Source organism: Coregonus clupeaformis, unplaced genomic scaffold, assembly GCF_020615455.1.
Source record: "Coregonus clupeaformis isolate EN_2021a unplaced genomic scaffold, ASM2061545v1 scaf0139, whole genome shotgun sequence".
NCBI classification, from domain to species: Eukaryota; Metazoa; Chordata; class Actinopteri; order Salmoniformes; family Salmonidae; genus Coregonus; species Coregonus clupeaformis.
This window is the reverse complement of record NW_025533594.1, coordinates 281,256-307,500: the sequence shown is the minus strand read 5'-3', so window position 1 is coordinate 307,500 and position 26,245 is coordinate 281,256. Positions and strand designations below refer to the sequence as shown.

The window sequence follows — 26,245 nt, the reverse complement described above, 5'->3', positions numbered from 1 at the left end:
TGTAGGCTAATCTTTTCTGCTGTCAATGTGTCTTCTCCAATTTCACCACCAGGGGGTGGATTTGCTCCAATTACATTTTATCAATAGCATAATGGCCAGTTGTCATTAAAAAGCTTGTGTGCTGTTCAGATCTATGAATGAGAGAGAAATGGAGAACCTGAGCTAGTCGATTAAGTCTCTGTTTTTGTATTCTATTTGGTTCCTGTGACTGAATCATCACAGATCGGAGTGTTGCGCATCAGAATGAAATCACGCAATGATGTCATCATTCACCACGCACACACCAGTCCCATAATAAGATGCCGTCATCACTCAGGGCCGTGGAATTATGCCGCCTTCAGAACTACTGGGAACTCGGAACTGCGAACTCGGAAATCTCCGACTTCCGACCTAAGTGCGTTCAAAACAACTGGGAACTCTGAAAAAACGAGCTCCGACTGGGATAAATCTTTCTAGACCCAGTTGTTTTTTACGCGGCATTAGAATTATATTTCATTCTGAGCTGTCAGACTTTGATGTGCTCATTACAAACTGACGTGGATGGTCGGGGGAATTTGTCATGGTCAGAAGGATAATGTTTTGCATCCTGGTGGAAGCTATGGTGCTTTTGTTTTGTCCTGTCGCCTAAGGTTTTTATGTGCAAAGATAAGCAAAAATGCAGCCTATACAGAAGCGCATTGTTTTGAATGGATAATGAATGGTGTACACTGACATCCCAACAGTTAAATATGCAATAAAATATGTTTTATTAAAATGAGCTTGCCAATTCTGCAACTTGCTTTAATGTCAAGAGTATGAATTTGCTTAGAAACATATTGATTTCCATAATCTTTAATCTGACCATAGGTTTGCATATCTGCAGTATTGTGTGCTCATCATTGGGGTTTTCAGCTAGGGGCACCATTTCTCCCAGTTACAGCGTGTACAGTAAAAGCATGTCAGTGTCACAGTGTAGCAGAATAATACAATATTAGAAAGAAAAAAAATGTCATTGCAGTGACACTTCCGCTTCACGTTCTTTTCTCTCAGGCCCCGCCCAGTGTCTCGTCCAATCAGAGAGCTCGTTTAGAAGCGGTTCTAGAGAACGTTATCATTATGGTCGAGAGATCGACGGCACCGGGGATCAGACCAAGAAACGGATCTAAATCCACGGTAGATTTACCGTCGATAGACCATCTGAAGTTATTGCAACGATCGATTATTTGGTAGTGACTGTTTTGATCGAGAGGCCGACACAATTCCTACATCATCCGATACTGCTTTGCAAAGACAGGTAAACCGTTGAATATCCGGCTTATTCGGCCATTATAGCGATCATCCAGGCAGCAATCCCCGGTAATGAATTTACGGTTGTATTCTGAGCGAGCTCTTCCATTATTACCGTTACAGAGATCTCAAATCGATACATGTGCAATACGGGGTTCTCAACGTCTGATGGAAAGTGCAATCAAGCTCGTTTTATTTAGCTGATCTGTCTTGCAGCAATTTATCATTTCGCTGTTTGTCAGCTTAATTCATCAGCTGTATTTATCAAGGGGAGGTGAGCGAGTAGCTGAGGGCATGGCTTATCGCCTCACAAGGTGCTTTAGTAGCGGCCGTCTGCTACAGCGAGAGCAACATTGTATCCCATAAACACCCTGTAGGATCGGGAATATTGATAGGCTACAATGTAGCGAGTGTTGATTAATTGTAGCCGATCAGATTCAGAATAGGCTATTGCAATGAGGTGGTGCTGAAACATGCACATTCATTGCCATCGACAAATTAACAAGAGCTGACTATATTTCAAGGTTTTCCCTTTGACCTGGATGATGACAACAGATCAGTTCATAAACTATAGCAAATAGGCTGTTCTTAAACGACTTCCTTCTCTCCCTGACAGTGACAGCTGTGGCCTTTTTGCATGAAGCAATAGGCTCCATCGCCGCTAGGACGAGCCAGCACCGACTGAGAGACATCGTGGTAGGCTGGCTATAGGAGAAGAAACCGGCTGCATGCACCTCCGCCCCCCTCCTCCTCCACGGTCGGCAGCGACAACGGTACCGTTCAGTGCCTGCATCATCCGTTAACGAGATGACGAAGTGAACCAAGCCTCCTCACGCACCGAACGCTGGATTCCGCAAGACGACTGAATGAGTAGAGAGAGAAAGGGAGACGAGCTGATGGCGATGCTGATCTAGTGAGGAGAAGGGAAAGGCTATGCATTTTCACGTTTGATTTATCAGGACCTTAACAGCCGACACGTGGTCTCTATCGGGGTTTCAACAACCAATTAATCCCCTAGCACGAGGGAGGACGTTTGTCATTCCGATAAAATGGGAACCACGCGTGGATCCCGGACTGCGGTTTAAACGTGCCCGTGTTTCTCTATGAAAGCACCGCTGTGATGGAGCACGACGAAAGTAGCGACCTGGAAGCTGCTAAGGAGCCCCTGCTCCACCGTATTCACGCGCCCAATCGGATCCGGCCATCGTCTTACCGGGCACTGCGGAGCGCTGTTTCCAGCCTCGCGCGCATCGATGACTTCGTCTGTGAGAAGATCGGGTCTGGGTTCTTTTCAGAGGTCTTCAAGGTGAGTCTTCAATCCAGATTATTATCAAAACCAGTTCTTTCATCACTGTATGATATTCTATTGCAATGTTTAAAATATATATATATATATACAATCCCAAATGTATAGCCTCATTGTATGCAGCATACTACTACTTCTGCCATGAGCCATGAGGTCTGAACCTTGATGGCACAGGGAGTAGTAGTGTTCCCACCCTTTAACCAGGGGCATCACCTCCTCAAGTCCAGCTTGCTAGTTGCTACACAAGGTTCATCATAATATACAGGTGTATATGTCACACACCGTAAAATATTGTAACGACCCTGTATTGTGTTCTGTGTTCATGGATGTGTTATCGTTCTCATGGGTACTAGCAGGGGTTAAATATGCCAGGACAGATGGAAAGGTTGGGGGGTATGATGGGTAATCCCGCGGGGTTTTGGAATGATTAAATAGGGGTTACGGTCTCATCTCTCTTCTTCTGTTCGGGACCCTTGATTTGACATGTTCTATTTGTGTATGTTCGAGGTTTAGCGGCGTGGGTTGTGGCCTGAACAATAGCCCATTCAGGAATAAACCTGTGTTCTGCCTGTACACCTGGTGCCCGTCTCTCTTTTACTTTATGACCCAGCTGGGTCATTACATTGGTGTCAGAAGTGCTTTCGAACGACGGGATAGATCGAGATTAGGCGAGTTAGCTGTTTCAGTATAGGCCGTGGTTAGCTTTAGCGTGACTCGCATCTACGGTCAGGATGATCGGGGCGAGGCGGAAAGTTAAGGAAGAGTCGGACAAAGTGGCCGTTGTGGGCTCGGGTGTACCCGGTCGGGAGGGTCAGGCGATGACGGCTGTAGAAGAGCTGGAGAGCCACATGGCGGGAGTTAAATTGTCAGTCAGCAAGATGGCAGAACGGGCGGGTTTTCCTTCAAACCGCTCGACCAGAACAGACGTCACGGCGACGGAGATATCGACGTCACCGCGTGCGGAAATGGCTGGACCTCCTTATGTAAACAGAGATGGCAGCGCCCTATTGCCATTAGCCACGGTAGCGGCTAAACTTCCAAAGTTCAATGGACAAGGTAAATGGGAAGTTTTTTTCACTCAATTCGAGTTGTTGGCTAGAGCCGGAGGTGGTCTGACGAGACGAAAGGGTTACAGCTTGCCCTGAGCCTGTCAGAGGAGGCGTCGGAATGCCTGCTAACGCTAGCCCCGGACGAGAGGGGCGACTACGGTGCGCTAGTGGAGGCATTGGGGGGCCGTTTGGCAGCGATGCACAGCCCAACATGCTGCGGATTGAACTGAATAACAAAAAGAGACTTCAGGGGGAATCATTAAAGGCGTTGGCAAGTGATATTCTGAGCCTGACCAGGCGGGCTTATGCAAATATGTCGATTGGGGTGCAAGACGAGCTGGCACGGGACAGTTTCATTAGAGCGCTCTCCCCCACCGAACTGGGTAAGCATGTGCAGATGTCGGACCCAGCATCTCTGCGGGCTGCAGTGGAGATAGCCAGGAAGAGGGAGCTGATCTGGGGGTGAGGGAGTGAGAGTGGAGGTTGCCAGTCAACCAGAGGTGAGAGCAGCGGCGGCCGGGGTGCCGGGGGGTCACCAAACCAGAGTGGGTCGACGAGTTGGGAGGGTTAGTCAAGACCGCTTCGCTTGTCATTGAGAAGGGCTCCAGACAACATCGCAGTGTCAGCTCAACTTCCATTGTCTGCTGGGGTTGTGGCCAGACTGGCCACATTCAGCGGGAGTGTGGCAGATTCTCCAGTCAACAGGGAAACGACAGCGGGTTCTCGCGCAGGGGGCAGCGCGGGCCCATTCCTCCGCCCCCGAACCCACAGTAAGCAGAAGATGTACCCAGCAGTGCAGGCAAGAGGGTGGGGACCTGCTTCCCCAGGGTGTAGCTGCCACCGTGTTTCCTAGTCCGGTAGTTGTGGTGGGACGTACCACCATTGGGGACTTCTGCAATGTCATCGTCAAGGTAGAGGGGGTGGAATGTTTGGCCCTGGTCGACACGGGCTCTACAGTAACCCCTGGTGAGACCAGACATACTACCTGTTGGGGTGCGGGTGGAGCCGACCCTTGTCCAGCTACGGACTGTCACGGGGGAGCTAGCCCCCATGTTAGGGAAGTGTCGGGTGTCTGTGACTGTGGGGGGAGAACTGTGGGGTGTCCGGTGTGGGTAGCAGCGGTACAGGACCCCTGTATACTGGGAATGGACTTTTTGAAAAACTGTGGGGCTCAGTTGGACTTAGCTTCGGGCACTTTGAGGCTGTCGGGGGGCCCACAGTGGGAATGTCGCCTCGGGGAGGGCCAGCAGGGGGCAGGGCTGTCCCTCCGTCTTCCTCCAAGCTTGCCGAAACTCCACTGGTCGTCCCGGCTGCTCCCTTGGTCGTTGTTCCATCCCAGCAGCTGTCTCCGGCGGCAACGACCTTCACTCCCCATAATGGTGCAAGCACAGGCATCCCAGTAGCCCAAAACACACTGGCTCCTTCACCCCATCAGCCCGACGGGGGGAAGGAGGAAGTTATCAACGCCGTTGAGGCTGTGTGGCTGAAAAACTGTCAAGGTCTGGACGAGAGACAACAGAGACAATTAAAGCAGCTGCTGTTTGACTTTAAAGATAGCTTCGCTTGGGGGGAAGATGAGGTAGGGCAAACGCACCTGGTTCAGCACGACATCGACACTGGGGACAACCAACCCATTAAAATTCGGCCCCGTCGCATTCCCCTTGCCAAGAGGGAAGCAGCAGCCACAGCTATTGCTGACATGTTGCGGGCTGATTTCATTGAGCCATCAGATAGCCCGTGGTCCGCGCCGGTCGTCATGGTGCCTAAGAAAGGGGGTAAACTTAGGTTTTGTGCGGACTACAGGGGCCTAAATTCTGTCACCATTAAAGACTCTTACCCCATACCGAGGATCGATGAGTCGCTAGACCACGTCAGAGGGTCCTCGTGGTTCTCTTCCCTTGATCTGCGCAGTGGCTACTGGCAGGTGCCCCTCTCGCCTGGGGCACGTGAAAAACGGCCTTCTCCACGGATAGGGGCCATTGGCAGTTCAAGGTGCTGTGCTTCGGGCTTTGTAATGCTCCTGCCACCTTTGAGAGGCTCATGGACAGAGTGCTGGCGGGGGTTCCGAGAGACGAGTGTGTCGTGTACCTAGACGACATATTGGTACACGGCACGTCGTTTGAGGGGGCACTGGGGGCACTTAGGCGAGTGCTGGAGAGGATCTCGGGGCGGGGCTAAAATTACACCCGGAAAAGTGCCATTTCATGCAAAGGGAGTTGGCGTTCCTGGGTCATCAGCTGGGTGGTGAGGGTATCAGCACGTTGCCAGACAAAGTGGAGGCTGTGAGGGGTGGCCAATTCCAAGGGGAAAAAAAGAGGTTAAGAGCTTCCTGGGTCTGGCATCCTACTATCGTAGGTTTGTGAAAGGGTTTGCGGGGATAGCAGCTCCTTTGAACCACCTTCTCAAGAAGGACACTGTCTTTCAGTGGACCGAAGAGCACCAGCGGGCGTTTGAGGCCCTCAAACGTGCCCTGGTGGAGGCCCCTGTCCTGTCCTCACCAGACCCAAACCGTCCGTTTATTCTGGACACCGATGCAAGCAATGAGGGCTTGGGGGCCGTGCTGGCTCAGCGTGGTTCTGACGGGGAGCACGTAGTAGCTTATTACAGCAGAACTTTTGATAAGGCTGAAAAACGCTACTGCGTGACAAGGAGGGAGCTTTTGGCTGTCGTGGCAGCAGTACGCCATTTCAAGTACTACCTGGGGGCCTGCCGTTTGTGGTGCGGACGGATCACTCCGCCCTGCAGTGGCTTCTCTCCTTCAAGGAGCCAGAGGGTCAGATCGCCCGCTGGTTGGAGGAGCTGCAACCCTACGACTTCCAGGTGGAGCACAGGGCCGGCCTTCGCCACAGCAATGCAGACGCCTTGTCCCGCCGCCCGTGTGCTGAGGACGGCTGTGGGTACTGCGCCAAACGGGTGGAGCGAGAGAGGGAACTGTGCATGGAGGAGGGAGTCACCGCCACGGTGAGTCAGCTGAGGGTGACAGAGTGCCGGGAGCTTGAGGCTGTGGACGTCGGGGAGTGGAGGCGTCGCCAGGAGGAGGACGCAGAGCTGCGTCCTGTGCTGGGGTGGGTGGAAGAGAGAAGACGACCTCCATGGGGGGAAGTAGCGCCTCTATCACCAGTCACCAAAGGACTCTGGGCTAAATTCTCAGTCCTTAGAGTGGCTGAGGGAGTGCTCCAGAGGGGGTGGAAAAAGCCAGCTACTGGAGAAATGACGTGGCAGGTAGTGGTTCCCAAAAGGCTGCAAGGGAGCGTGTTACAGCAGCTTCACGGTGGAGTAGGCGCAGGGCATTTTGGGGTCTCCAAAACGTTAAAGCGCGTACGTAAAGGCTTCTATTGGGCCAGGCACAGGAGGGATGTGGAGGACTTTTGCAGGCAGTGCGATGAGTGTGCTGCTAAGAAAGGACCTCCAGGTCAGTCACACGCCCTCCTACAACAATTCCCAGTAGGGGAGCCCATGGAGAGACTGGGGGTAGACATAGTTGGACCGTTTCCAACCACAGACAGCGGTAACAGGTGGATTCTAACTGCTATGGACTACTTCACCAAGTGGCCAGAGGCTTACGCTCTCCCAGACCAGGAGGCAGAAACAGTAGCTGATGCATTGGTAGGGGGAATAATCAGTCGGTTCGGGGTGCCACAGTCTATACACAGCGACCAGGGGAGAAACTTTGAGTCACGGGTGTTCTCAGAGTTGTGTAGACGGTTAGGCGCGGAGAAGACGCGCACTACTCCGCTTCATCCCCAGAGTGATGGGCTGGTGGAAAGATTTAACAGAACATTAGCACAACAGCTGGCTATCGTTACCTCAAAACACCAGAGAGATTGGGACACCCACTTACCGTTTATTCTCATGGCATGTAGGTCGGCTGTTCAGGAATCGACTGCGTGCTCCCCAGCGCTACTAATGTTAGGTCGTGAGTTGCGCACTCCAGCCGAACTGACGTTTGGCCACCCTCCTGATAACGACGACGGGGTTTTGCCTGGCCCGAACTATGTTCGTCGACTGCAGAACCGGTTAGAAGCGGCTCACACCTTCGCAAGAGAGCAACTCGAGAACGCAGGGAATGCGCCAAAGCGCCACTATGACTCACGCGCTAGGGGGAGGCACTTTGGAGCGGGAGAACGCGTGTGGCTTCACAACCCCACGCGCAAGAAGGGGCGGTGCCCAAAGCTGGACAGTGCCTGGGTGGGGCCGTGCCTGGTGATAGAGAGAGTGGGGGAGGTGACGTACCGGGTGGAGGTTCCCCACGGGGCAGGAAGGTGGTGGTCCACCGGGACCGATTGGCGCCCCTACAGAGGGAGGAAAACGGTAGGGAATGGAAGTGAGGACTCTGATGTGAGCACACGGGGACAGTCTAGCGAGGAGACTCTAGTGCAAGCTGAGCCTGGGACGGGGGCTGCCTCTTCGGGGGTGCTGGAAATGACATTGGGGCAGATGAGTGTTCTGGGGGTCCACCAGTGAGAGTCAATGGGAGGCACAAGAGACTGATGCGACCTCCGGGTCGTTTTAAGGATTTTGTTTTGTAACCCTAGGGGCTAGGGTTTAGAAAGGAGGGGGCTATGTAACGACCCTGTATTGTGTTCTGTGTTCATGGATGTGTTATCGTTCTCATGGGTACTAGCAGGGGTTAAATATGCCAGGACAGATGGAAAGGTTGGGGGGTATGATGGGTAATCCCGCGGGGTTTTGGAATGATTAAATAGGGGTTACGGTCTCATCTCTCTTCTTCTGTTCGGGACCCTTGATTTGACATGTTCTATTTGTGTATGTTCGAGGTTTAGCGGCGTGGGTTGTGGCCTGAACAATAGCCCATTCAGGAATAAACCTGTGTTCTGCCTGTACACCTGGTGCCCGTCTCTCTTTTACTTTATGACCCAGCTGGGTCATTACAATATGTTGGGCTATTGAAGGCAGATATCGTAACATTGTTGTCCTCAGTATAGATGACTGACCACCTGAGAGACACATGTCATTAGTAAAGCCCTTGATCATGACTCTCAGTTCCATTACGTTACACATAAACTATTGGATGAAGGCGTCTTCTGTAGGGGGCAGTCTTGTTAACCGCTATTTCCTGGTTGCAAAAATTCTAATAGTTCGCCTAATTTCCGTTTGTGACAAAACAAGCACTCAGTGTAGAGAAGCATTGTACCATCTAAACCGTTGTGAAATATATTTTAAATTACCACAAAATTGTATTTTCAGCTGTTTGAAGCTCGTGACAAAACCGAAAGTAAAAGATGCAAAAACGAAACTTAATAACGGGAAGCATAGAAATCCGCACATAGAACAGATCTACAGCTTCTTAGACTTGCGTTCAATGTGAATGAAAAATCTATAACTCACTTTTCTATGTGAATTTGTCGGGTCACCCCAAAAAGTTACATATTGCAGCTTTAACACCCATCGCTTGCTGTACGGTTTAGGAAGCATAAGGACCTCCTTATCAGCGAGCAATAATAATAATAATAATAAAAAGGTTAAATTGATACACACCTTTATTGGATTAGGGTTCTGGCTCCCACACGGCCATATATCCATGTTACAGCGCTTGTTTACTGGAAGACGAGTTCCCTACCTGTACTATTTAACTATCTGCGTCTCCGAACCCCTGTGTGTAAACGGAAGACTGACGCCACAAACGGTGTTGTCACTGAAAATATACTGTCGGCTGCAACTGTGTTAAAACAGTGTACATTTAGTGTGTATTTTGCATTTGAAATTATTTTTGATGTGACATGAAAGTAAAGGGATTTATGTTTCTAGAACCGTACCGCAATTGAGAATCGATTCACGTTTAGATGGAGTATTTGGCTGCCAGAGCCAATTCGCCTCTAAATAGAACATGTATTAAGGCCCTTGGACTATAAGGAGTAACGGGAGGCTCTTTAGTCCATTATCCGGCTACTAGCAACATACATGGCTGTAGCTTAGCCTATAGAAAATATACAAACTGGATCTAGCCTACTTCTTAGTGACCGCTTCAGTATACACTAACAAAAGGTCTCGACATGACAAAAGAGGTGTGAATCGCTCAGGTAAACACAGAACACACACATGCACACACACACACACACACACACACACACGTACACACACAGAGCACACACGTGTACATCACAGCACACACACACACAGAACACATACACGTAGGCTACATCACCATTGATGGAGGACCACTATCTCCATAAATCAGTGAATATGATCTTGGACCTAAGGGTGTGTTTGGTTGTGGGTGTGTACACTATGTGTGTGTTTGTGTGGGTGTGTGTGTGTGTGTGTGAACTAGTCTTAAGATTCTTAGTGTGTGTTTATATGCATGGGGATGTGTGTATACAGTATGTCTCCCTCTGTAGTGTCCTATGAGGGGGCTCCAGGGAGGTGTGTGTCTCAGTGTGTCAGAGAGGAGGAGAGGACTGTGTGATTACAGGAGGACAGGTCAATCTCACTGCTCAGACTAAGCTGATTACCTCTCCGCCTGTGTGTGTGTGTGTGTGTGTGTTTCTGTGTCTCTGTATGTATGTGTGTTTACAGTGTGTGCATCTTCAAATTAAACTATAACAACTTCACTGTGAACTGAAGGTGTGATGGTGAGCACATCAGTGTGTGTTTGTTTTCAAACCCCAGGGTCAATGGCTGTGGTATAAATGCAAATGCCCATGTCGTTACATCTCCCACCACCACCGCAGACTATTAACATGACAGTCAATGTGTTCGCTGGGCCACGATACAGTACATTTACTGATACACAACATCATTGTGTTCGCTGGGCCACGATACAGTACATTTACTGATGCACAACATCAATGTGTTCGCTGGGCCACGATACAGTACATTTACTGATACACAACATCAATGTGTTCGCTGGGCCACGATACAGTACATTTACTGATACACAACATCAATGTGTTCGCTGGGCCACGATACAGTACATTTACTGATACACGACATCAATGTGTTCGCTGGGCCACGATACAGTACATTTACTGATACACAACATCAATGTGTTCGCTGGGCCACGATACAGTACATTTACTGATACACAACATCAATGTACAACTCTGCTTAGGCTAATATAGGCCTATAGAACAGTCAAATGACCATTCATTAAAATCATTAGATTCCTGAGCCCCAGTATGGTATTTGCCTATGGTGAAAGCATTTATTGTTTTCTATATTGGCCAGGTCTACATTCCATTGTGCTTAATGATCTTTAGCGCTTCATTCTCTAAGCTCTGATCTCCCCCCCCTCTCTCTCTCTCTAGTTAGGTGGGTCTGATCTCCCCTCTCTCTCTATCTAGTTAGGTGGGTCTGATCTCCCCTCTCTCTCTCTCTAGTTAGGTGGGTCTGATCTCCCCCCTCTCTCTAGTTAGGTGGGTCTGATCTCCTATCTCTCTCTCTCTCTCTCTCTCTCTAGTTAGGTGGGTCTGATCTCCCCCCTCTCTCTCTATCTCTAGTTAGGTGGGTCTGATCTCCCCCTCTCTCTCTCTCTCTCTAGTTAGGTGGGTCTGATCTCCCCCCCTCTCTCTCTCTAGTTAGGTGGGTCTGATCTCCCCCCTCTCTCTCTCTCTAGTTAGGTGGGTCTGATCTCCCCCCTCTCTCTCTAGATAGGTGGGTCTGATCTCCGCCCTCTCTCTCTCTCTCTAGTTAGGTGGGTCTGATCTCCCCCCTCTCTCTCCCTCTAGTTAGGTGGGTCTGATCTCCCCCCTCTCTCTCTATCTAGTTAGGTGGGTCTGATCTCCCCCCTCTCTCTCTCTAGTTAGGTTGGTCTGATCTCCCCCCACTCTCTCTAGTTAGGTGGTTCTGATCTCCCCCCTCTCTCTCGCTCTCTCTCTCTCTCTCTCTCTCTAGTTAGGTGGGTCTGATCTCCCCCCTCTCTCTCTCTCTAGTTAGGTGGGTCTGATCTCCCCCCTCTCTCTCTAGTTAGGTGGGTCTGATCTCCCCCCCCCCCCCTATCTCTCTAGTTAGGTGGGTCTGATCTCCTCCCCCTCTCTCTCTCTAGTTAGGTGGGTCTGATCTCCCCCCCTCTCTCTCTAGTTAGGTGGGTCTGATCACCCCCCTCTCTCTCTCTCTCTCTAGTTAGGTGGGTCTGATCTCCCCCCTCTCTCTCCCTCTAGTTAGGTGGGTCTGATCTCCCCCCTCTCTCTCTATCTAGTTAGGTGGGTCTGAACTCCCCCCTCTCTCTCTATCTAGTTAGTTGGGTCTGAACTCCCCCCTCTCTCTCTATCTAGTTAGGTGGGTCTGAACTCCCCCCTCTCTCTCTATCTAGTTAGGTGGGTCTGAACTCCCCCCTCTCTCTCTATCTAGTTAGGTGGGTCTGAACTCCCCCCACTCTCTCTCTAGTTAGGTGGGTCTGATCTCCCCCCTCTCTCTCTCTCTAGATAGGTGGGTCTGATCTCCCCCCACTCTCTCTCTCTAGTTAGGTGGGTCTGATCTCCCCCCACTCTCTCTCTCTAGTTAGGTGGGTCTGATCTCCCCCCACTCTCTCTCTCTAGTTAGGTGGGTCTGATCTCCCCCCACTCTCTCTCTCTAGTTAGGTGGGTCTGATCTCCCCCCACTCTCTCTCTCTAGTTAGGTGGGTCTGATCTCCCCCTCTCTCTCTCTCTAGTTAGGTGGGTCTGATCTCCCCCCACTCTCTCTCTCTAGTTAGGTGGGTCTGATCTCCCCCTCTCTCTCTCTCTAGTTAGGTGGGTCTGATCTCCCCCCTCTCTCTCTCTCTCTCTCTCTAGTTTGGTGGGTCTGATCTCCCCCCTCTCTCTCTAGTTAGGTGGGTCTGATCTCCCCCTCTCTCTCTCTCTCTCTAGTTAGGTGGGTCTGATCTCCCCCCTCTCTCTCTCTCTCTCTCTAGTTAGGTGGGTCTGATCTCCCCTCTCTCTCTCTCTCTCTCTAGTTAGGTGGGTCTGATCTCCCCCCTCTCTCTCTCTAGTTAGGTGGGTCTGATCTCCCCCCTCTCTCTCTCTAGTTAGGTGGGTCTGATCTCCCCCCTCTCTCTCTCTAGTTAGGTGGGTATGATCTCCCCCTCTCTCTCTAGTTAGGTGGGTCTGATCTCCCCCACTCTCTCTCTAGTTAGGTGGGTCTGATCTCCCCCACTCTCTCTCTCTAGATAGGTGGGTCTGATCTCCCCCCTCTCTCTCTAGTTAGGTAGGTCTGATCTCCCCCTCTCTCTCTCTCTAATTAGGTGGGTCTGATCTCCCCCCCCTCTCTCTCTCTCTCTCTCTCTCTCTCTCTCTCTAGTTTGGTGGGTCTGATCTCCCCCCTCTCTCTCTAGTTAGGTGGGTCTGATCTCCCCCCTCTCTCTCTCTCTCTAGTTAGGTGGGTCTGATCTCCCCCTCTCTCTCTCTAGTTAGATGGGTCTGATCTCCCCCCTCTCTCTCTCTAGTTAGGTGGGTCTGATCCCCCCCTCTCTCTAGTTAGGTGGGTCTGATCTCCCCCTCTCTCTCTCTCTCTCTCTCTCTAGTTAGGTGGGTCTGATCTCCCCCCACTCTCTCTCTAGTTAGGTGGGTCTGATCTCCCCCTCTCTCTCTCTCTAGTTAGGTTGGTCTGATCTCCCCCCTCTCTCTCTCTAGTTAGATGGGTCTGATCTCCCCCCTCTCTCTCTCTAGTTAGGTGGGTCTGATCTCCCCCCCTCTCTCTAGTTAGGTGGGTCTGATCTCCCCCTCTCTCTCTCTCTCTCTAGTTAGGTGGGTCTGATCTCCCCCTCTCTCTCTCTCTCTCTCTAGTTAGGTGGGTCTGAACTCCCCCCTCTCTCTCTCTAGTTAGGTGGATCTGATCTCCCCCTCTCTCTCTCTCTCTCTCTCTAGTTAAGTGGGTCTGATCTCCCCCCACTCTCTCTCTCTCTAGTTAGGTGGGTCTGATCTCCCCCCTCTCTCTCTCTCTCTAGTTAGGTGGGTCTGATCCCCCCCCTCTCTCTCTAGTTAGGTGGGTCTGATCCCCCCCTCTCTCTCTAGTTAGGTGGGTCTGATCTCCCCCCACTCTCTCTCTCTAGTTAGGTGGGTCTGATCTCCCCCCTCTCTCTCTCTCTCTCTCTCGTTAGGTCTATCTGATCTCCCCCCTCTCTCTCTCTAGATAGGTGGGTCTGATCTCCCCCCTCTCTCTCTCTCTAGATAGGTGGGTCTGATCTCCCCCCTCTCTATCTCTCTAGATAGGTGGGTCTGATCTTCCCCCTCTCTCTCTCTAGTTAGGTGGGTCTGATCTCCCCTCTCTCTCTCTAGTTAGGTGGGTCTGATCTCCCCCTCTCTCTCTCTAGTAAGGTGGGTCTGATCTCCCCCTCTCTCTCTCTCTAGTTAAGTGGGTCTGATCTCCCCCTCTCTCTCTAGTTAGGTGGGTATGATCTCCCCCTCTCTCTCTCTCTAGTTAGGTGGGTATGATCTCCCCCCTCTCTCCCTAGATAGGTGGGTCTGATCTCCCCCCTCCCTTTCTCTCTCTCTCTCTCTCTAGTTAGGTGGGTCTGATCTCCCCCCTCGCTCTTTCTAGTTAGGTGGGTCTGAACTCCCCCCTCTCTCTCTCTAGTTAGGTGGGTCTGAACTCCCCCTTCTCTCTCTCTAGTTAGGTGGGTCTGATCTCCCCCCTCTTTCTCTCTAGTTAGGTGGGTCTGAACTGCCCCTCTCTCTTTCTCTAGTTAGGTGGGTCTGAACTCCCCCTCTCTCTCTCTCTAGTTAGGTGGGTCTGAACTCCCCCTCTCTCTCTCTCTAGTTAGGTGGGTCTGAACTCTCTCTCTCTCTCTCTCTCTCTCTCTCTCTAGTTAGGTGGGTCTGAACTCCCCCCTCTCTCTCTCTAGTTAGGTGGGTCTGAACTCCCCCCCTCTCTCTCTCTAGTTAGGTGGGTCTGAACTCCCCTCTTTCTTTCTAGTTAGGTGGGTCTGCAAATACAGTCCAACCTTTCGTTTGTTTGCACACTTCAGTTTGTCTTGGATAACAGCCTTGATTTCCTTCCTCTGTAGGTTAGTGACATCAGCTATGGGTGGAACTGGGTGTGTTTTATTTTGTACTCGTGTGTGTGTGTGTGTGTGTGTGTGTGTGTTTGCACTTCCCAGTATGTAAAGGTTGTACTTTGCTTCCAAATGGTGTTATCATCATACTGTCAGAGTGGGAAGTGTTTATTCAGTTAGTCATAAACCTGAACTTGGAGATTAAACATTTAAAAGGTTAAATATGTATTATGACCTCATGCATAGTGTGGGGCAACATCCTTATAACAGACATCAACGACAATCGAATTCAAATCTGGCAAGGCTGACACGATTGGCTCTTTCAAAAATGACGCCCTCCACTGACGCTTGCGAGAGAGACTAAGGGGACTTCTAACCTTAACCTTAATCCCTAACCTTAACCAAACACCTAACCCTATCTTAACCTTCATTTTAACCATTCAACATTGGGTTGCTGGTCATCCACGTCTCTTTAGTTTTTCCTGAGGCATGCTCAAACTGCAATTGGAAAGCGCCAGTGGAAACAGTCTTGGTGGATTAGCATTTTGTTGTCGTTGATTTCTTTAAGCAGGAAGTTGTGCACCACACAGTGATTGGAATAGGGTGATATTTGGGAGGAATACTATGTTTAATGCTGTTCACTAGACCTGATTCTCAACTTGCCATATGCATCACACGAGTGACTCTCTTGATCAATGACACAACTCTCATGCCGTCAATAGTTAATATTCACCAATCGTTTGATTGGCTTGTCAACATCCTGTTCTTGCATCATTCACCGTGCATGATTGATTAGCCTCCCAAGTGGCGCAGTGGTCTAAGGCACTGCATCGCAGTGCTAGCTGTGCCACTAGAGATCCTGGTTCGAATCCGCGACCGGGAGACCCAAAATAATGTATGCACTCACTAACTGTAAGTCGCTCTGGATAAGAGCGTCTGCTAAATGACTAAAATGTAAAATCTAAATTAGAATACAGGTCAATGATACTAAAGCTGACACTGTTTTGCGTTGGTCTTTGCAATGGAAATAGTTTTAAAGCCCATGTTTTAGTCCCACGTCATATGGGTTTACGTTTTAATAGTTGACGGATGGGTTTTTGCTTGAAAGTGTTTGAGGGTGTTTGTTTGGAGGTTGTGTGTGTACTGATGTGTGTGTACTGATGTGTGTGTACTGGTGTGTGTGTGTGTGTGTGTTTAAGAGGCTGAGGCTTGTCTGTGTCTGTGATGTCACAGTGCTGGCACCCTGGATTTGTGCAGATCAAGAGGGCTGATGGGAAATCCAGAAAGCCTATTAGTGTTATGTTCATCTATTCTAAAATTAATTTCCATTCCCAATCCTATTTTTCCTAACCCTTACCATAACCTTAACCTGTAACCCTAAACCTAACCACTACCCCCTTACCCTAATTCTAACTCTAACCCTAAACCTAACCCCTAAGCTTAAAATAGCCTTTGAATATCCTTTGTCCTCATGGGGATGTGGTCCCCACAAGGATAGAAGAACCAACCCACACACACACAGTCTGACAGGTGCAGATGCACAATGCCACACATAGGTCTACAACCAATCATTGACCCATAGGTCTACAACCAATCATTGACCCATAGGTCTACAACCAATCATTGACCCATAGGTCTACAACCAATCATTGACCCATAAGTCTACAACCAATCATTGACCCATAGGTCTACAACCAATCATTGACCCATAGGTCTACAACCAATCATTGACCCATAGGTCTACAACCAATCATTGACCCATAGGTCTACAACCAATCATTGACCCATAGGTCTACAACCAATCATTGACCCATAGGTCTACAACCAATCATTGACCCTAACTCAGGTCAAACGCTAGTACGTATATAACACTTACACACTAATGGCAACTAACACGTAACACATCCACCACCTCTTTCTCTTCCCCCATTCTCTCCCTCCCTCTTTTACACACACACACACACACACTACCAGATCTACTATGATGTATCTCCTCACCTCTGGTCTGTCTGCCTGTAAAGCTCCTCTCTCCATGTTAAATCATCCTGCTGCTCCATCAGTAAATACTGTAGAGACAGTTCTATGTGCACTTTCAATAAGGAATGAAATAGAATTGACTTCAGGTAGAAGTTTCCATAGCCCTAAGCACAGATCTAGGATCAGCTTGCCCTCCTCAAACCCTATACTAGACCAGTAAGGGGGGGAAATTCTAAACTGATCTTAGATCAGTATAGGAAGAGGCAACTTCATCGTACTCCTGGGTTGTGTTCCTATCCCACCTGGACAAGAGAAATACCTATATGTAAGAATGCTGTTCATTGACTACAGCTCAGCTTTCAACACCATAGTACCCTCCAAGCTCATCACTAAGCTCAGGGCCCTGGGTCTGAACACCGTCCTGTGCAACTGGGTCCTGGACGTCCTGACGACGGGTCGACCCCAAGTGGTAAAGGTTGGCAACAACACCTCCGCCACGCTGATCCTCAACACGGGGGCCTCACTGGGGTGTTTGCTCAGCCCCCTCCTGTACTCCCTGTTCACCCATGACTGCGTGGCCATGCAAGTCTTCAACTCAATCATCAAGTTTGCTGACGACACAACAATGGTAGGCCTGATTACCAACAACAATGAGACAGCCTACAGGGAGGAGGTGAGAGCCTTGGCGGAGTGGTGCCAGGAACAGAACCTCTCCCTCAACGTCAACAAAAGGAACGAGCTGATCGTGGACTATAGGAGACAGCATAGAGAGCAGGGCCCCATCCACATTGACGATCCACAGTGGAGACGATCAAAAGCTTCAAGTTCCTCAGCGTGCACATCACTGACAATCTTAAAATTGGTCCCTTCACACAGACCGTGTGGTGTAGTCCCGTGTAGCTCAGTTGGTAGAGCATGGCGTTTGCAACGCCAGGGTTGTGGGTTCGATTCCCCACGGGGGCCAGTATGAAAAATAAATAAAAAATATGCACTCACTAAATGTAAGTCGCTCTGGATAAGAGCGTCTGCTAAATGACTAAAATGTCAAATGTGAAGAAGACACAACAGTGCCCCTTTTACCTCAGGAGGCTGAAGAAATTCGGATTGGCCCCTAAGATCCTCACAAACTTCTATACATGCATTATTGAGAGCATCCTGTCAGGCTGTATCACTGCCTGGTACAGCAATTGCACCGTCCCGCAACCGCAGGGCTCTCTAGTAGTGCGGTCAGCCCAATGCATCACCGGGGGCACACTGGCTGCCCTCCAGGACATCTACAGCACCCGGTGTCACAGGATGAACAAGAAAATCATCAAGGACTTCAGCCCTCCGACCCACGGCCTGTTCACCCCGCTACCATCTAGAAGGTGGAGACAGTACAGGTGCATCAAAGATGGGACAGAGAGACTGAGAAACAGCTTCTATCTCCAGGCCATCAGATAGTTAAACAGTCACCACTAGCCTCCGCCCAGTACCCTGCCCTGAACTTTAGTCATTGCTCTAGCTAACACCCAGTACTCTACCCTGCACCTTAGAGACTGCTACCCTATGTACATAGTCATTGAACACTGGTCACTTTAATAATGTTTACATACTGTTTTACCCACTTTATATGTATATACTGTATTCTAGTCATGGCTCATCCTATATAACTACTGCTGTACACACCTTTTATATTTATATACTGTCCATAATGCCAAGTTCAAGTTAGTCCCTCCCTGTTTCTTTCCACTTTCTTCCATTTAGTTTCTAGTGAATACCACCCAGTCCTCTCTCTCACCTCATCTCTATGGTTGTCTAGTGAATACCACCCAGTCCTCTCTCACCTCATCTCTATGGTTGTCTAGTGAATACCACCCAGTCCTCTCTCTCACCTCATCTCTATGGTTGTCTAGTGAATACCACCCAGTCCTCTCTCTCACCTCATCTCTATGGTTGTCTAGTGAATACCACCCAGTCCTCTCTCTCACCTCATCTCTATGGTTGTCTAGTGAATACCACCCAGTCCTCTCTCTCACCTCATCTCTATGGTTGTGTAGTGAATATCACCCAGTCCTCTCTCTCACCTCATCTCTATGGTTGTTTCTAGTGAATATCACCCAGTCCTCTCTCTCACCTCATCTCTATGGTTGTCTGAAGTGGTGTTGCTCTCTGTCTCCCTCTGCAGGTGCAGCACAGGATCACAGGCCAGGTGATGGCCCTGAAGATGAACACTCTGGCCAGCAACAAGGCTAACATGCTCAGGGAGGTGCAGCTCATGAACCGGCTGTGCCACCCCAATATACTGGGGTATGACTAGACAGAAAGACACACACACACACACACACACATTGCATGTACAGTACATGTGTACAATGTACAACGCATTAATGTACACACTTGGCTATGTGCGGTGCATATTGCACAACCACCCTTTCACCCTCACTCAGACCCATTGGTAGTAGCACTGTGTTGTTGTCGCAGATGGAACGGGTTAGTTATTATAATCTTTGTTGTTGTTGTTGTTGTGTCTGTAGTAGTCTACCTTTGCTGTGGGTAGAACTTAAACCAACGCTCAACAGCACCCCCCCAAGGGAAAACACAACTGGCTAGTATTTCTTTTTTTTTACTGCTAAATCTGGAAAGAAAGACAAACATAAAACTAGCTAGTAAACTGCTGCAACCATTATCAGATAGAGGACAGACACACACAAACTCTCTTCCATTTTGAAGACATTGCATTGTTGTTTTTAGCAGTATATATGATGTATTTAGGATGTTTTCAATGCTTTCCCTCTCTCTGCTCAGGTTCCTGGGAGTGTGTGTGCATGAGGGCCAGCTCCATGCTCTAACTGAGGTGAGCTCATCCTGATTCTGTCTCTCTGGGGGGAATCCTTGCGTTTTATCTTCCAGAGACAATAGTGTCCATTGGTAACATAATTGACTGCATGCATGGGCCATAGCAAGTAAGAAGAGACGGGTTGCATTCCATTTCAATTAAATTCTGCAAATGCCTGCAAAGAACATAGGCTAAGGCCTCTACAGAATATTAGGTCCTTACAATGCCTATGGAAATGTTTAACGTCTCAGGAACCACATCAATTTAGTGTAGGGTTAATGAAAATGTAATATGTGCAGGCAGGCGTGCACAGAATCTGTGTGTCTGGAATGGACTCAATCTCATGAACTGTGTGAGGTGATTGACGCGTGTGTGTGCTGTTGTCATGGTTACCCACAGTACATCAACGGGGGTAACCTGGAGCAGCTGCTGGACAGTGACAGGTATCTGTCGTGGTCGGTGAGGATGGGCCTGTCTCAGGACATCGCCTGCGGGCTGCAGTACCTCCACAGCAAGGGCATCTTCCACAGAGACCTCACCTCCAAGGTAGGAGATAGTAGCATACAGGGTACCACACAGAAACACATCCCTTCACTTCATTTTGCATGAATTGTTCGTTTCATCTCCCACTGACTCTCACATACACTCATATGCCCTCTCTCTCCTCTCTCTCTCTCATAGAACTGTCTGGTGCGCTGTGAGAATGGTGTGTTCACTGCAGTAGTGGGAGACTTTGGTCTGGCAGAGAAGATTCCAGACTACAGGTTAGTGCTGTGAGAAAGTTCCCCAAATTACAGGTTAGTACTGTGAGAAAGTTCCCCAGACTACAGGTTAGTGCTGTGAGAAAGTCCCCCAGACTACAGGTTAGTGCTGTGAGAAAGTCCCCCAGACTACAGGTTAGTGCTGTGAGAAAGTTCCCCAGACTACAGGTTAGTGCTGTGAGAAAGTTCCCCAGACTACAGGTTAGTACTGTGAGAAAGTCCCCCAGACTACAGGTTAGTGCTGTGAGAAAGTCCCCCAGACTACAGGTTAGTGCTGTGAGAAAGTTCCCCAGACTACAGGTTAGTGCTGTGAGAAAGTCCCCCAGACTACAGGTTAGTACTGTGAGAAAGTCCCCCAGACTACAGGTTAGTGCTGTGAGAAAGTCCCCCACACTACAGGTTAGTGCTGTGAGAAAGTCCCCCAGACTACAGGTTAGTGCTGTGAGAAATTCCCCCAGACTACAGGTTAGTAATGTGAGAAAGTCCCCCAGACTACAGGTTAGTGCTGTGAGAAAGTCCCCCAGCCTACAGGAAGACTATATGACTGGCTCACCATATTCCCACCATGACTGCACATATAACCTAGTCTAGATGAATGCAAGTCAAATACATTGTTGTACATTCTATTCTGTTTTCCTCTCCTGCAGTGACGGGGCTGATAAGCAGCCTCTGGCCGTGGTGGGCTCCCCCTACTGGATGGCCCCGGAGGTGCTGAGAGGGGAGGTCTATGATGAAAAGGTACTAACAGTACTCTACTGTTTCCTGGCTGCTATCTCATGATGTTATAAGAGTCATCTGATCCCAGTGCATAATGAGAGGAAGTAAACACAGTAATATAATGCAATAATACTATGTTATAATGCAATCTGGAAAGACAACTGTTACATTTCCCTTCTGTGTTTTTCTGGTTGTGTCTAGTGGGTCTTGTTAATATGTATGTTGCTAGCAAATGACCAGGCTCTTTCAAAGTGTATTATTGTGAATATTTCAAGTGAGATATTATTTATCAGAGGTGATTGGCTGACTCTGACCCCTAGGTGGACGTGTTTGCCTATGGAATCATCCTATGTGAGATCATCGCCCGGATAGAGGCTGATCCGGACTTCCTACCTCGCACTGAGGTACACACACACACACACACACACACACACACACACACACACCCAACCCCACAGTGTATAACAGACACACAGTTAACCAATGTTTTTCCTTTTTTCACGATCACACAACCCTAAATCAATGCTTTCATACTATCACACAACAAACTGACAGTGTATGAACAAACCCTTAATCCAACCCTTTCACCACCACTGTACAACCCCAGTAGGTCTACTGCAGCCAAATAGCACCATATAACCATGTCTACTGCAGCCAAACAGCACCATATAACCATGTCTACTGCAGCCAAACAGCACCATATAACCATGTCTACTGCAGCCAAACAGCACCATATAACCATGTCTACAGCAGCCAAACAGCACCATATAACCATGTCTACTGCAGCCAAACAGCACCATATAACCATGTCTACTGCAGCCAAACAGCACCATATAACCATGTCTACTGCAGCCAAACAGCACCATATAACCATGTCTACTGCAGCCAAACAGCACCATATAACCATGTCTACTGCAGCCAAACAGCACCATATAACCATGTCTACAGCAGCCAAACAGCACCATATAACCATGTCTACTGCAGCCAAACAGCACCATATAACCATGTCTACTGCAGCCAAACAGCACCATATAACCATGTCTACTGCAGCCAAACAGCACCATATAACCATGTCTACTGCAGCCAAACAGCACCATATAACCATGTCTACAGCAGCCAAACAGCACCATATAACCATGTCTACAGCAGCCAAACAGCACCATATAACCATGTCTACTGCAGCCAAACAGCACCATATAACCATGTCTACTGCAGCCAAACAGCACCATATAACCATGTCTACTGCAGCCAAACAGCACCATATAACCATGTCTACTGCAGCCAAACAGCACCATATAACCATGTCTACTGCAGCCAAACAGCACCATATAACCATGTCTACAGCAGCCAAACAGCACCATATAACCATGTCTACTGCAGCCAAACAGCACCATATAACCATGTCTACTGCAGCCAAACAGCACCATATAACCATGTCTACTGCAGCCAAACAGCACCATATAACCATGTCTACAGCAACCAAACAGCACCATATAACCATGTCTACTGCAGCCAAACAGCACCATATAACCATGTCTACAGCAGCCAAACAGCACCATATAACCATGTCTACAGCAGCCAAACAGCACCATATAACCATGTCTACTGCAGCCAAACAGCACCATATAACCATGTCTACAGCAGCCAAACAGCACCATATAACCATGTCTACAGCAGCCAAACAGCACCATATAACAATGTTCGGTGAACTATTCTTTTCCACTTTGACCCAGAAGATAAGTGCCATCCCTTCCCTTACTGCAAGTTATCACATGTAAATGCAGTGAAAGACTTGAATATTTAATCACTGCAGTGCAGGGCAGCAGTCCCATTTGCATGTGAGGTTTAAAGAGGAACTGACAGCGTTTTAACTACTTTGCAGATATGAAACAAACAGACAATCATAATATCAGTAAAAAATATCAAATTCCCAGTTTATGCTACAAAACCAACCAGGTTTTAAACGTAGGTTCTATTTTACTCCAAATTCCATGACGTAGACTAAGGCATTGTTGGCAGAATAGATGGATGCAGTTCAATGAATTAATATAATTCACCAATACATTGGTAGTCCAAAAAATATTACTATCAGGTTGTAAATCACAGCTGGCCTAGTACATTGTTTGCTGCCTCCACCCATTCAGGAAGCACTGTTTCGGTTTCAAAGGCTGGGAATTTCACTACAATCACAGACAGTGTCACCAGCAAAGCACCCCCACACCATAAAACCTCCTCCTCCATGCTTTACGGTGGGAAATACACATGCAGGGATTTTTTTATTTTATTGAACCTTTATTTAAGATCATCCGTTCACCCACACCCCGTCTCACAAAGACACGGCGGTTGGAACCAAAAATCTCCAATTTGGACTCCAGACCAAAGGACACATTTCCACCAGTTTAATGTCCATTGCTCGTGTTTCTTGGCCCAAGCAAGTCTCTTCTTCTTATTGGTGTCCTTTAGTAGTGGTTTCTTTGGAGAAATTCGACCATGAAGGCCTGATTCACACGGTCTCCTCTGAACAGTTGATGTTGAGATGTCTGTTACTTGAACTCTGTGAAGCATTTATTTGGGCTACGATTTCTGAGGCTGGTAACTCTAATGAACTTATCCTCTGCAGCAGAGGTATCTATGGGTCTTCCATTCCTGTGGCGGTCCTCATGAGAGCCATTTTCATCATAGCGCTTGATTGTTTTTGCGACTGCACTTGAAGAAACTTTCAAAGTTCTTGAAATGTTCCATATTTACTGACCTTCATGTCTTAAAGTAATGATGGACTGTTGTTTCTCTCTTGCTTATTTGAGCTGTTCTTGCCATAATATGGACTTGGTCTTTTACCAAATAGGGCTATCTTCTGTATACCACCCCTACCTTGTCAAAACACAACTGATTGACTAAAACGCATTAAGAAGGAAAGAAATTCCACAAATTAACTTTGAAGAAGGCACACCTGTTAATTGAAATGCATTCCAGGTGACTATCTCATGAAGCTGGTTGAGAGAATGCCAAGAGTGTGCAAAGCTGTCATCAAGGCAAATAGTGGCTATTTGAAGAATCTCAAATATAAAATATATTTTGATTTGTTTGACTTGTTACTAAATGATTCCATATGTGATATTTCATAGGTTTGATGTCTTCACTATTATTCTACAATGTAAAAATAAAGAAAAACCCTTGAATGAGTAGGCGTGTCCAAACTTTTGACTGGTAGTGTATGTAATTCTCAAACATTCTAAGAATTTATGAAAACGTGAAAATGACCATATCCAAGTGCTCGCTTGTCAGAAAATGTAAAACAAAAAAACAGTGTCATTCTTCCTGGGGGGTGTATATAAATAGATTTTAATAAGACTTCATGTTACTAAAATGCTGTCAGTTCCCCTTTTGAGGATACCTTTCACAGTGTATGTCTCCATCTAGTGGATACTATGGAGAACTACAACATGTATGTTTTTAAACCTAGTCAGACAAACTGATTGACAGCTAGTTGGCTACATAAGAAGATGATGATGATGATGATCCTCTGTGTGTGCAGGACTTTGGACTAGACGTGGATGCCTTTGAGAACCTGGTCGGTGACTGTCCAGCACCATTCCTCAACCTTGCAGTCCTCTGCTGCAATGTAAGATACAGACTGACAGACTGACATAATAATTGCATGCATCCATGACTCTGTGTACATACTTACTATAAATACATAGATTGACAACCTAAAACGACCATACATTCCAAAAAGTAGGCACTGTTTACACTCTTCCTGCTCCCCTCACTCTGTTTCTCCCTCTTTCTCAGATGAATGCAAAGATACGTCCCTCGTTCTCCGAGATAGTGGTGTTGCTGGAGGGGATGGAGAGAGGAGAGGAGGAGAGGAAGACGGTCATCCCTCTGGGTGATTATCTCTCCTCAGAACCCGCTACCGTCCACATCAGCCCCTACCGACGACGGAGTTCCCCCTGTCGCCCCGGCGACCAGCGGTTGTCACGGAGCCAGTCGGACATGCTTCCCCCAACGACGCCCCCTCTAGGCACCCCGGCACGGGTCAACCCTTTCTCCCTGCGGCAGGACCTGAACGGGGGCCGCATCAAGCTTTACGACACCCCCAGCAAGTCTGTCATCTCCCTGACCTTCACCCTCCCCCAGCAGCCTGACCCCTGCGCATCTCCCCCCCTCAGGGTGAACCTCTTCCTCCGCGGGCCCCCCCGACGCTGCCAGTCCCTCCCCTGCACCCCCAAGCAGGGGCACACCCTCGCCCTCCTCCGGGACCCCGACCTGCAGAGCTTGGGGAAAGAGGAGGAAGAGGAGGTAGAGGAGGTGGAGAATGAAAGGAGGAAGGAGAAGGGAGGGATGGTGGAGGATGAAAGGAGGAAGGATAAGGGAGGGATGGTGGAGGATGAAAGGAGGAAGGAAAAGGGAGGGATGGTGGAGGATGAAAGGAGGAAGGAGAAGGGAGGGATGGTGGAGGATGAAAGGAGGAGAGAGAAGGGAGGGATGGTGGAGGATGAAAGAAGGAGGGAGAAGGGAGGGATGGTGGAGGATGAAAGGAGGAAGGAGAAGGGAGGGATGGTGGAGGATGTGTCAGATGATTCAGGGCTGCCTCTGGAACTGGGCATGGTGTCTCTGGAAGAGGAAGAGGAGGAAGGTTTTTCTCTGGGGGAGCCTATGGACTGCAGCAGGTCTCCTGACACACTAGAGGGTGATGTCCCTACACAAGGGAGTCTTCTCCTACACCCAGCCTCGTCCTGTTCCTCCCTATTTTTTGCAGCCTAACGGCTGGGGTAACCCAGTCTCCAACGCCCCCCTCCTTCCCTCCTCTCCCCGTCTGGACAACAACAACGGCTCGGCGACGGTGGTCGTCGGCCGTCCGACTGGCTGGAGGGCTAGCGGCTACCACGCCGCAATCCCGGCCCCCCCTGCTGGCCCCGCCCCTGAGCAAGATGAGGTAATTTCCTGTCCGGGCTGTTGTCTGATTGGTCTGAGCTTTCCGTCCGTGTGCATGAAGGGGGCGCCGACCCCTCGCCGCGTACCGCCCGGGCGACCCTACCGGAACCTCAACGGGGGCGGCATCGGTGAAGCATCAGCTGCCACGGCAACCAAGGGACTGCTTTGTTGCGGGTCGAATGGTCTCGTTCCTCCGACCGCGCCTTGCGTTCCTGGGCTGCCCCTACCGGAGGCACAGACTTAGGGAGGGCTCCCCCTAGTGGGCTGGCTGACCAACAACAACAACACCAGTGACATTACTGAGACTTTGACTGGTACTGTTCAGTGATGCTATTACTATTTATTATTACTATTAGGAACTGGGGAGCTGATGATGATGTTGATGATGAAGATGATTACTACTACTACCTGAAGTGGATGAACAGCTTGCCTTTGTGTGTGAATGAATTATTTTCTTCTAGTGTGTGTGTGTGTGTGTGATTG

The 26,245-nt window shown here is 48.9% G+C and overlaps 1 protein-coding gene across 1 annotated transcript; it reads left to right on the top strand.

Annotated features, from left to right (window-relative positions):
- Nucleotides 1-1,085: 1,085 nt before the first annotated feature.
- Nucleotides 1,086-26,006, top strand: LOC123483505 (dual specificity testis-specific protein kinase 2-like). Its single transcript, XM_045213692.1, has 11 exons — nt 1,086-1,273; nt 1,883-2,572; nt 18,696-18,817; nt 19,316-19,364; nt 19,746-19,892; nt 20,028-20,110; nt 20,755-20,845; nt 21,145-21,228; nt 24,360-24,446; nt 24,617-25,243; nt 25,587-26,006. The coding sequence occupies exons 2-11, from the start codon at nt 2,387-2,389 to the stop codon at nt 26,004-26,006; spliced, it is 1,896 nt and encodes a 631-aa protein (XP_045069627.1). The 5' UTR covers nt 1,086-1,273; nt 1,883-2,386.
- Nucleotides 26,007-26,245: the final 239 nt, after the last annotated feature.

Excerpts from the sequence above, each read along its gene's own strand:
- LOC123483505 (XM_045213692.1), top strand. The coding sequence starts at position 2,387 with ATGGAGCACGACGAAAGTAGCGACCTGGAAGCTGCTAAGGAGCCCCTG. Across the intron at positions 2,573-18,695 it reads TCTTTTCAGAGGTCTTCAAG|GTGCAGCACAGGATCACAGG; the intron begins GTGAGTCTTCAA and ends CTCCCTCTGCAG. Across the intron at positions 24,447-24,616 it reads TTGCAGTCCTCTGCTGCAAT|ATGAATGCAAAGATACGTCC; the intron begins GTAAGATACAGA and ends CCTCTTTCTCAG.